This window comes from Leptodactylus fuscus, chromosome 10 (assembly GCF_031893055.1).
Source record: "Leptodactylus fuscus isolate aLepFus1 chromosome 10, aLepFus1.hap2, whole genome shotgun sequence".
In the NCBI taxonomy this organism is placed as follows: domain Eukaryota; kingdom Metazoa; phylum Chordata; class Amphibia; order Anura; family Leptodactylidae; genus Leptodactylus; species Leptodactylus fuscus.
The window spans coordinates 12552814-12565753 of NC_134274.1; the positions used below are offsets into that span (position 1 = coordinate 12552814).

A 12940-nucleotide genomic window follows, 5' to 3' on the forward strand; every position below is an offset into this window, starting at 1 on the left:
GATGAGCAGCCTGATCAGCCCCACTCCTGTTCAAGTAATGGGAGTTACAATACCCCAGAATCACCTCTATGCAGTGGTGGCACTGCTGCACCGCGCCTGTTACATGCTGCACACGTTGGCCATCCACTAGCCGCTGATCTGTGCAGGGTCCAGGTATTTTATCCTGATATCCTGTGGTTAGGACAACAGTATGGAAAATCGATTTGGGGCTGGAAAACCCTTTTCAATAGTTATTTGAATGTATTAAAATCCTAAACCTCATATCCACTATGAATGCATTAAAATCCTAAACCTCATATCCACTATGAATGAGTATAGGTCACCTCCTGACGTGTCTTAGTAAACACTTATTATTTAATAAAATAAAACTTTTTTTTTTTACTTAGAACCATGTAGTGTGGTGTACCTCTATTATTCCTCCTGGAATCTTATGTCAGGGGCTCCTCCCTCTAGTATTAAGACCATACAGATTCACCTTTGGGTACAAGACTTTTAAGGAGGTTTCAACTCCCAAATGCATATTTTATATTGAGAGGCAGAGGATAGACCATCCATATGTGATCTGTGGTGGTCCTACAGGGCTGCTGCTCTCCTCGTATCACTTGGGATGGGGCAGAGCTTCTGTCACTCCCTGTCCCCCACTGCTGCTTGCAACACTCAGAGGCAGCCAGTTCAGAAAATTTGTGAAGAGAGTAGGTGTCGGACCCCCTGCGCCTTATCTTGTAGATGCATCTTGGGGTGGGACAACCGCCCCTTTAAGTTCTGCCTTTGATAGTGTCCTTGAAGTTTCATTGCACAGCGCCAATTGCTGCACTTTACCCTTCAACAAAATATGTAGTCAGCAATAGCAACTGATTGGAAGATATGCCCCCCCCCCCCCAAACCAGCTGTATACTGGGCTGAAGAGCAAACTCATCACCTTTTATATACAATAAATGTATTCTATTTTTTTATTTTTTTTATTTACCTTGTCGCAATCTATAGTTTGAAAAATGCTATATTCTGCAATTTTCACTCTGGCCACAGCCTAAAATTGAACTTGCTAATGCTGGTTGTTCGCTGAAGCCACCTCATATACAAGTTTACAATGGAAGATAGCACCTCTATAGATAAAACCTCGGAGCAATCCTTGCATCCACTACAATAGATGGTGTCACAACTAATCTCCTCCCCCCCCCCCCCCCTGCACCGAACTTGTCTACAAAACTCTCCCATACACCTCAATAAGTCCACTCCAGTCTATTGCTGCCTGTGGCCATGAGACTACTGTAAAGCGTAACCAAGAGAGAAGCTCAGGCAAGATGGCCGCCCCCATGATCGGGGACAGAAAATAGAATGAAAAATCTACAATCAGAAAGTAAAAACAGATTAGAAAAAAAAGTGATAAAAGTTCACGCTCTCATATTAAATTGTTAAATTAATAAAAAATGGGGACAGTTTGGTGATTTTGGGCAGTATTTCTAAAATATTCATACATTTAGCTAAATCTATCTGTGTCCTTTCTTCCTGATCTCTGATTTTCCAGCTTCCTCCATTGCTACAAGGACATTTATATTTTTATACAAATTGTTTTAATCAACTCAAATTTTCCTTTATTTCTTCCCATAAAAAAGGTCCCTTATTTTTGGCCCCCGGCCATTGAGCACGCCGCTGCAAATTCTTCCCTGACTTTCTTGCGAAATCATATTTCTTTAAAAGTGCAAATTGAAAGCGATGGAAACTGATGAAACGGCTCTCACAAATAACATCCCGACGGTAAACAAATGGCCGCCGAGAATGAGCTTTACCAGGATTAGTTAAAGCGTTCACCTTCCATTGTTACATGATAGACATTAGATGTAAAATATTAACATGGCTGCGAGCGCTAGAACACGACGTCCATGTTCCCAAACTATAAAGATATGGCGTGTGATATATCAAGTGTGAAATCTCCCCAACTCCGAGATATCGTCCGGCGTAATTGCTTCTTGTGGTCTGATAAATTGTTCAGTAATTGCACAGAAAAACCATTTTATTTGTTTTGCAAAGTATAAATGAGTCTCGTAGCCTTGTGAAGAGAGCGCTAGAGCCGCCGCCTGCTATATCTGGTCCCCTAATAACTGAGCAAATTATACATCCATCATGATCACCATGAATTTGGATACATCGTACTAAAGATTGCAAATAGGGTTGTTTATCTGCCATAGATGCTAACTTGTGATTTATGCTAAATAGTCTAAATTTGAGGCCGTTATACATTATTATTAGGTTTTATTTTCTATCCCTTATTGAGGTAAGACGCAATAAAGGATGGAGATCTGGAGTAAAGGGGATTTCTGCGACTTTGATACGGACCGTCAATATCAGATTGGTTAGATTTTGACTCTTGTAACAACCACTGCTTATCTGAATGAGGGGCTGTGGGCTTTGATGAGCATCGTGTCCCCTTTATTGTTTAGGACAATGTTGTGAATGGGACTGAGCTGCAATATCTGGCGTGGCCACTACACGATATATGGCGCTGTGCTTGCTAAACAACGGAGATGTGAATCTTGCTGGAACCCTGTAGCCCTTTAAAGGGGCTCTATCAGCAAAATTGTGCTGTATGAGCCCCACATATGCGTAAATAGGCTGTTCAGGCACCGCTAAAGTTATATTAAACTACCCCCCCCCCCTTTTTAAAATAAAACTCTAAAAAAGAATATGTTAAAATTAGGGTCCGACGTCATCTTCAGCCTTGCCTCCTCTTCCAGCAATGTCTTTGGGTCCCGTCTTCCTCCAGCGCTCGCAAACTGCCATTGATAAGAAATGGCGCGGATGCATGCGCAGTAGCAGCAGAAGTAGTCGTAGCAGCATACTCGATTTTGTTGTGGATTTCGTGGCTGATTTGCCATTGATTCTGCAAGTCTGGAATCCCTTGGTAGATGATTAGTATCAAAGTTCCGGAATACCCCTTTATAGTTTCACTTTTAAAAATTTTTTCATAAATCCTTAAAGAGGACCTTTCACCATATCTGGGCACAGGCAGTGTTATATACTGCCAGAAAGCTGACAGTGCGCTGAATTCAGCGCACTGTCGGCTTTCCCGATCTGTGCCCGGTGTAAAGCGCTATCGGTCCCGGTACCGTAGCGCTTTACAGTCAGAAGGGCGTTTCTGACCATTAGCCAGGAACGTCCTTCTGCCTCGCAGCGCCAATCGCGCTGTGCTGTGGAGCCGGGAGGAACGCCCCCTCCCGCTCCTGATAATGCTAGTCTACGGACAAGCTGTGTGAGCAGAGGGAGGGGGGAGTTCCTCCCTGCTCCACAGCACAGCGCGATTGGCGCCGCGAGGCAGAAGGACGTTCCTGGCTAATGGTCAGAAACGCCCTTCTGACCATAGAAGAGCTACGGTACCGGGCCGTAAGCTCTTCACACCGGGCACAGATCGGGAAAGCCGACAGTGCGCTGAATTCAGCGCACTGTCAGCTTTCTGGCAGTATATAGAACTGCCTGTGCCCAAAAGTGGTGAAAGGTCCTCTTTAAGGCAGAAGAATATAATATACTTTAAGAAAAGCGAGTGGTAATCGGTCTGGATTCACACTTGCGTTGGATTCTCCTTAGGACACTCGACCACTGAATCTCCTTAAGATCTCCGTCACTTTCAGTATAAAACCGGTGGATTCCAGCTTAGTCTATGGGGTCCTCTGATTTCTACATGTAACCATTTTTAACTGGACAGGGTCTCTGTCAGGTCCCCATGTGTACACAAACCATGAAACCTCAACACTAGTGTGAACCTAGCAGCACTTATTTGATTCCTTCTTCCACTGATCAATAGAATTCTATGGAGAGGGGCGAGGGGAGGAGGAGATCTCCACCAATGCAGAGAGACATGCACTCTAGAGAGACAGTTTACTTTAGCAACACATCTGGGTTAACAGGAATCGGTATCAAACCTTCTCTCTGTCGTGACGTGATTGTACCTGAATTTCAGTTGCATCCGTTTACAATCAACATTTGGGAGGGGGGTTGTGAGCAGGAGCCCTGTCCGTCATCTGTTTCTAGTCCCATTCCCAGAGATGTGGATTGGTTGACATAGAGTTCACTTCACAATCTTCCCAGCAAATATCCTTTTCAGTTTGATGCCAAGCACAGTATATAAAGTAGCCTCCCCCTCCTTCTTAAACTTTGTTTCAGTGACCTTTATAACACGTGTTGAACCCTCCACAAGCATGCTGTTAGTGCCCCTGCCCCATGTATTAGAACCGTATAAATAGGTAAATCTAATATTCCTTGTTGGAGCTATCAGATGTTGTAGTTTAGGCTTCTTATGAGAAGAGTGAGGTTACAGGAGCTATCTGTGTGATGATGGCACCATGCTGATCGCAGGGATTAGACACATTCATCAGCTGCAATGTTTAACTGCAGCACCCACTAGAGGGGACGTGTAGTATTACATCTACAGTACATGGATGACACAAGACTCCTTGTCTGTAGATAGGGGTGATCCTGAGTGAGGTTTCTTGCACAGGGGTTGGTAAGACGAGATAAACCCTTTACTTGGTTGATGATCATAGAAATATCCGTACGATGCTACCGATGAGAGTCGTATCCCACGTGCATGAAGATCTCACCTTCACAGATATTCACACCTGTAGCCCATAACATCGGAAGTGTTGCTGTTTTAATGAAGATGTTGAATCAAGCAAATAAGCGATGGATATTAAGTCCTTGAGGCGCCCTCTACTGTCTTATTGATATAAAGTCCACTTACATTAATAGCTCATCTGATTTCTTGGACGGACTTCTGGTAAGGAATAATTCAGGTGACCACAGTCCGTAGTACGGCCATAGATCCTTGAGCACGTGTCTAATAACCCAAACTTACAGCACCCTAGATCCCTATGATACGACTATATATATGGGCATGTATATAGGCTCACTTACTTACCACTTTCTTGTACGGTTTGTATTTCTTATGTATGTTGTAAGGTCTTTATATTTCTAGTGTTATTTTGTGATATGCCCAGTGTTTATACTTCCCTTTTCGGCAAGCATTGATTTGCAGCAGATCCGGGCACTTTATTCATGGGTTCTAACAGTTAATTAACCTCCAGTGACCTCCAATTAAGCCGGGCGTTCAGTCTACAGATCCAGCGCACTACAATATACAGTTGGTGAGGGATACAGGCATTAACCCTTCTGTGTGCGTGCTCCGTACCATACACAACATGTACAGAACAGCATTTCAGCTCTGATCACCTGAAACTTCTACCGTCACGGAATCATGGCGTCAGATGATGGAAATAATACGTGACGCCCCTCCTGACATGTCTGTTTTAGTAAATACCTCCAAGATACAACAATTCTGGCGCTTCTTTTCTTCACACTCTGTGTTGTTCCTGTTATTCCCTCTAGAAATTTGTGGATAAATTGGTGTTCCTATTCCACATGTCCCTGTACGGTCTGACACTGGCACTTCCCTATAACAATATATATGTCAACTTTTCTCGTATCCGCTTGTGCTATTGATTTATACAAAGTTTGTTTAAAAAGTTAGTGACCATTTCAATGTTATTTTTTTCAGGACTTAATAATAATAATAATAATAACATTTTTTATTTATATAGCGCCAGCATATTCCGCAGCTCTGTACAATTTGTAGGGTTCAAATACAGACAGAAAGATACATTACAAAGAAAGTCATTTCACACAATGGGACTGAGGGCCCTGCTCGCAAGAGCTTACAGTCTAAGGACTTGTATATTGGTGACTTATCCTTAGGGATTGGACATCAATATCTGTTCTGTGGGGTTCTCACACCCTAGACACCCGCTGATCAGCTGATTGGATAGACCTAGGTACTCTCAAATACTGCGGCCTCTTCTTTGTGTCGATGATGGCATGTTCATCAGTCACACGATACAGCCACAGCTCAGTCCCTTTCAATACCAAACATAGCCCCTATGCAATGTAATTTGCTGAAATTTGTGCAGTGCTCACCCAAATGCTGATCTGTGGGGGTCCTGGGTGTCACGAATGAGCTATTGTTAGGACAGACTGAATTTTAACATGCCCGATCCCTTGTTCTCAGGAAAGATAAGCCACCATCAATGGTATCTGGCATTGGCTTATTCCCCTTTCCGCGTGGAAAAAACATGCAGGCTCAGCTGAATAGAGCAGGCATGTGTATGGGGACGTTATCAACAGCTGTTGGCTTATTTGGTAGATAGATAGATAGATAGATAGATATGAGATAGATGTAGGTAGATAGATAGATGTAGTAATAGTATGAGTAGTGTACAGACGTGCCCTTTCTTATCGTTCCCTATGGCAGATGAATAGCTGTTCAAGACAATATTGTTAAAGTGATATCCCTTGTCTTTATGTGCTGCCACCCAGTGGTTGTGTTGTGCATTGCAGACTTTTGCAGGTTTTGTAAGCATGTCACAAATTATATTGAATTGTTTTGACGTGAAACTGGAGTCTGACCAGATTAAAACTATTCTGGTCACAACGGGTTGGCCCCAGTCTACAGAATAGGGGGTAACTTGCAGATTAGTGCGAGTCCAACTCCCCTCTTCCCCCTCTGCCATTCGCAAGTTCAGATATTGCCTTTGCTATTCCATAATTTCTTTTTGGAAGTACAGGAGATAACTCGTATAAGGGAGCCCGATAGACACGCCATAGCCTGACTAGTGGATGATGATTCTGAGCAGTATACATATATACATGAAGAACTTTAGGGATACAACCCTACCCTTCTGCCCCCTGGAGGACACACTCAGTTTTGATTCCTGACGTGGTATTTTGAGACAAAAGGTGAAGGATTCCATGTAACACAGTATAAAATAGGTCAGGATTCTCCATCGAGCAGAGCAGATTTCTTTGCATTAGTTGATTAACAATTCTGCACTTTTGCCTAAAACTTATATTTTCCACTTGAATCTCAGTAGTTAAAAATCCTGCTCGCGGGCGCTGGCATCTGTCACGCGTTAGATCCATGCGTTTGTGTCAGGGAATTGGTTTGTCTAGTCTTGGGAGGGTTCGATTATTACAATGATATAAACCTGGCTGATAGATATTTGTCATATTACTTTTATTATTAAGTATTCTCATACCGTTACTCCATGTCAAGCTTTACATTGAAAGGTATAGAGGGATCATATATAGTTTTCAAATAACCTAGCCATGCACATTATATGATTGTCTACCAAACACCATACCTCCAAACTTTTGGAAAGTCGAAAGAGGGACAAAATGTGCGGTGCGCACGCACAGCGCGCCACGGCAAATTTGGCTCTGCCCACTTTTATGTTGACTCCGCCCATTCTCATTCATTTTTCACGTGCTCCCACACAGTATAATCCTCCTACAGTCACCCGTAAATTATATGTCCCCCCTCTATCTCTCCCGCAGTTTCATATACACCCTTCATCTGCCCCCAGTTTCATGTCCCCCATCTCTGCCCCCAGATTCATGTCCCCCATCTCTGCCCCCAGATTCATGTCCCCCCTCCATCTCTGCCCCCAGATTCACGTCTCCACATCTCTGCCCCCAGATTCATGTCCCCTCCATCTCTGCCCCCAGATTCATGTCCTCCCATCTCTGCCCCCAGATTCATGTCCTCTCCATCTCTGCCCCCAGATTCATGTCTCCACATCTCTGCCCCCAGATTCATGTCTCCACATCTCTGCCCCCAGATTCATGTCCCCTCCATCTCTGCCCCCAGATTCATGTCCTCCCATCTCTGCCCCCAGATTCATGTCCTCTCCATCTCTGCCCCCAGATTCATGTCCCCTCCATCTCTACCCCCAGATTCATGTCCCCTCCATCTCTGCCCCCATATTCATGTCCTCTCCATCTCTGCCCCCAGATTCATGTCCCCACATCTCCGCCCCCAGATTCATGTCCCCACATCTCTGCCCCCAGATTCACGTTCCACCTCAGTGTAAACATTAAACTTACCTTTTCCTCGCTCCCCCGCCACTCTCTCTCTCCGCGGTCTCGCTAACAGTCGTAGGCGCGATGTGACGTCATCACATCGCGTCTACACAGCAACTAGCAGCGGCAAAGCAAGGAGCTGAACTGTGACAGCTCCTTGTTTTAGCCACATCTGTATTCAACTCAGATCTGCGTCCTCCGGACGCAGATCTGAGTTTAAATCAGGACATACCTCCCTCCAACCGGGACCGCGGGACACGTCACCGAAATCGTGACGGTTGGGAGGTATGAAAACACTCCACTATCAACAGTATCGGCTGACAATGTGCAGGGGTGTCCCAAGGGGCAATAGAGATGGGGATGTTGGGTTAGAACTGCCCGATCCTGACCCTTTTTGCTTTTGGGGAGGTATCCCTCCTGATTTGTCAGTCGTTTCTTCCTTTCTCTTATTCAGTACACCTGCACAGATCCGCCAAGCTTTTATCCGTTTGGGAGATGGCTGTCAAGATGATTGTTATTGCTATTTTGTATATGGCCAGAACAAATGGCGCTCTATAAGGATATCAAAGGAATTTAGAAAACAAGATACTATCCCTGGCTGAACATATAGTACTAACACGATCAGGCTGTGTTCACATTACCTTTTGAGCCTTCTAGCACCTGGTACAGTCTATGTTTGGAGGATTTCTGACATCCGTATAATATACTGTGTACTATCGGACCTGTACCATCTATATTTGGCTAGAGTTTAGGATTAGGGGACCTCATAAACAGCGCAGTATCCTAATGTCTCTGGCATAGACAAACATGTACTGTATGCCTCTCTACACCAGTGGTCAGAGACTCTCAGGCTCTCTAGTAGAGACTGCAGACTGATATCACTGTGCCCAAAGACTCTTAGCTTGGAGACCAGCAATAAATCCTGGCCAGGAGAAAACTTTTACAATGACCAATATACCAAGATTGTGAAATAGAAAGGTATATCGGCACTGTTACATTATTGGCTCACGGTCCTATAATGTGATGTCTCAACGGATGAGACCAGAAGGGTATTCAGTGGTGGGAAAAGTATATTTGAAAGTGTAAAGATGAGCTACAGAATCGCAGCTAAAGCTGAGGGGGTAAATTTACAGGAACACTCCACATCTGTTGGTGACGTGAATACATTTCCATAATAAGATAGTGGGTGTTTGTGGAGGCGTGGTGTGGCTGAGAGGTGTCGAGAAGGGTGACAACTTCATTCTTGTAACCTTAGATATTACACCGGCTCTTAGCTAGTGCCTTCTGTCATCAGCAAACATTTTGTATATGTCTCCTTCAGTAGCAGATACCCCTTTTATTGTGTCATGTCCACGCATGGCATTTACAATGCAGATTTTCCCACTATGACATAATCCGTGGCGGAAATTCCTTTTCCCCAAAATATGTCCCATATGGATATGGATGAATGTCTCTAATCCATGAGCAATTAGAAAAACCTTGTGTCCCCATGACAACTCTCCCTGTCCCTAACCATGAAGTGTTATCTTAGTGGCACTAGACCTTATGACTGTCATAAGATCAAGATCCTTCTTATACCCATAAATGCAATACAAAATTATGATGTCTAGTATGGGATCAAATATCAAAGGCAGGAAGTGTTTTCATGAGGCATGGAAAACGCCCGTGAATTTAACTTTTAAGACCACTAGGGCATAATTTTATACAGTACCCCATCATTTATGACCATGTCTGTGACATTGCAGTCTTTGATATAGCTGCAGGGATTTTAGCTGACTGGTGCAATTGTGATAGAAACAAGACGCAGACCACATTTCATTTATATTTGTCGTCTTCTGTGATAAGATAGTACATTGCAGCAGTTCAACCAATTGCAGAAGTTCGGGATAACTCTACTACATCTGTATATATGTACAACACAAATAAAAACCGTAAATTCTGCAAATTAGCTCTTGACAAGGTAAAACCATTCCAGGTGACTACCTCATGAAGCTGATAGAGAAGATGCCAATATTATGCAAAGCTGTTATTAAAGCAAATGGAAATTCCCTTAATATAGAATCTTCTCATTCGTCATTTGGGGGAAGTACCGTATTTAACATCGTTTTATGCTCTATTTTTCTGACTTTGAAGATAAATCCAACAGATTTAAAAATCTGGCACCGATGCGTAACTTGGAAATCTATGCTCTGGTCATGTTGAGAATCTTGTAATATAATGTATGCACACCAGAGACTTGTTGCCTTGGATTTTCTATGTGTGTTGCTTCCGGTCCACTGCTCTCTAGTACTGCTGAACATCACACCCTTGAATAAGCGCTCAGCACCTGCATAGTATTTCTCACGCCGCTGCAGCGAGGTGATAGACACTCGTATATTAACGCTGTGTACTCGTCTTAAGCAACCACTCCTTCAGCGTGTAATTCAGATTGATAGCTGGCTGACGGAAACCGCACTGAAGTTGTGTCAAAATCACTTAAAATGCCGCTCAGCCCCTGATATGGCAGAATAATAGCTTTGATTCCAATCTAGTGTGCACCGGCCGGGGGAGAGTACTTGAGCATAATGTCCCTTCAAATTCTATGAAAAGCCTGTTAGCAGAAATGGGTTTTTATGCTTCTAGGGACCCAAATTACATGCATAGTGAATGATTTCAGCGCCGGCTTCAGATGTATTTTGCCGTTTTGTCTTAACCTTTGTAACATATTTTGATTGATGATTATAACAATCAGACATGACTTGAAACACAGGCTAATGCGTTTTACCGGGAGTGACTGGGGGGGGAAAAATACAGTAAATGTGTTTATTAGGCTCAGCTTTAATGCAGCCACCTAAACGTGCAAAACGCAGCTTTTGTTTGCCTGGTGATGAAGATGAATGTTCTTCCTTATCTCCCCCATAAAGCTCGGATTTGCTATAAATTGCCTATGTCACTGTTCATAATGCTTTTAATAAGTAAACCAATATCTTGGTGTCCACTTGAAATACACTCGGCAGTAAAGGAGCAGGAAACATTAAAGTATCATCATCTCTTCCTCCGTCTTGCCATTTTTCCGGAGATGGCTATATCATGAACCTATTGATTTTTTTTTTTTTCTCTTTTTTTTTTTTTTTATTGTCCCCCTGTATGAGTTTATAAAATAGAAAACTGCGCCCTGACAAAGTTTCTTTTCTGATGTTTTATTGTTCTCCATCTAGATCTAATTTTATCAAATCTAAAATAAAATCTAATTAATAAAACACATTGTTGGTTAGATTGTTGTTGCTGTGGAAACACAACTTGCTACAGTCTGCTGTCAGGCGACCCTTCCCTAGCAACCGTACTGTATCTGGGCAAAGGAGATTCCATTAGCACCTCGGTTTTAGTAATCTGATTTTTGGTGAAAAAAAAAAGTTGTAAGTGGAGATGTCCTTTAAATATGACAAAATATTCTCTGCAATCTTATTAGTAGAAGTTATGATAATTAAATGAATAAAATATATATATATATATTTTTTTTTTTTATTTTTTTTTAATTTATTTTTTCCTTCACTAAAATAGCGCCACTCTTATCAATGACTGGTACTGCAGATTAGCGACACTCACTTGAGTGCTGTAATATGACACAAGGCTCATAGACAAGAGTGGTGCTCTTTACTTATCCCCTACAAGCCCTGTTTTTATTTTGCTCCCTATTAATCTTACTTATTGTGCTACGGCTACATATATAAATGCATTAGGTTGTATGTATTGTGGTGCACTGCGGCTGCAAAAGTTGCTTTGAAGCCCTTCTTCTAAGGCTGGGTTCACACACAGTTTTTGGAGTGTAAAAACTCCTGAAATCTGCCTGCCATTGCTTCATCGCTGCTGTTTTTCTATTACATTGGGTCTTGTTTGGGAGTTGCCCTGTTGCAGCAATTAGAGCCGCGGGTTTGGGAACTCTGCGCCCTGATATTACCTTATATATATATATATATATATATATATATATATATATATATATATATATATATGTATCATGGAAAAGATCGAGCCTATTAATATTTTGCTTTGCTGTATCATATTATATAAGTGGGTTGTCTAACATTTTCTTGTGTTTTTCTTCTATCAGGGAAATTTTGTTGCCTCCATGACTGCTATTTTAAGACAAATGGAAGATTACCACTATGGCCACCTTATTAAGACCCTTGGGAAGATGAGGACCGATGTTGTGGTGAGTGTCTCTTTAGTAGTGCGAAGTTACTTTAGTCTAAGGCCTTGCAGCAGGTTACCTTCCATGAACGACATGGCAGTAGCAGAAAGGCGGGAGAGCGTAAAAATCTTACACATGCAGTTAGTAAAACTACAACCCACAATGAAAGTGACTTAAAGGGGGTTGTCCACTTTCTGACCAATATAGAGAGACAAATGTTATAGTTTATATAATAAAAAGTTGTACAATTTTCCAATATACTTTCTGTATCAATTTCTCACGGTTTTCTAGATCTCTGCTTGCTGTCATTCATTCTGCTTACTTCAGTGGATATCAGTCCATGGTCATGTGATATAGGGTCCATGATCATGTGACCCACAGTCTAAGGTCATGTGATGGACACACAGGTGCACAGCTCGTTATAGTCACAGCACAATAATCAGATATCTAATTGGTAATGAGCTGTGCACATGTCTGTCTGTCATATGACCATGGACTGCCTATCACATCATCATGAACAGATTTTCTAATATTTAACTTATTATGCAATCTATAACATTTGTCTCTCAATATTTGTCTGAAATTGGACAACCCCTTTAAACTGCATGTGTTAAACCCATAATCTGAGGCGTAACTTTGAGATCTGGGGCCCCAATCCAAAATCGGCAGTGTCTCCTTCTCCCTTACTGTGTACTATAAAGAATACTGGTGTTTCATGTTATAAAGAGGTGTTTGGACTCCCCCAGACTCCGGGGCCCAGTAGTGATGGCTACCTCTACACTCCGTTTGGCTTCCTGATTTTAGGTGGTCTTTGCTGCAGGGGATCATATTGTTGTTTTACTGAAAGGACATGTGACAAGGTGTTTC

At 42.5% G+C, this 12940-nt stretch overlaps 1 protein-coding gene across 3 annotated transcripts in view; it reads left to right on the forward strand.

Annotated features, from left to right (window-relative positions):
• DOCK1 (dedicator of cytokinesis 1) overlaps window positions 1-12940 on the forward strand; it is a 216011-nt gene that overhangs the window by 125434 nt on the left and 77637 nt on the right. For all 3 annotated transcript variants that reach the window (XM_075257678.1, XM_075257680.1, XM_075257681.1), the window contains exon 28: window positions 11993-12094. In XM_075257678.1, the coding sequence (XP_075113779.1) occupies window positions 11993-12094 (102 nt within the window). The remainder of the gene's footprint in view (window positions 1-11992; window positions 12095-12940) is intronic.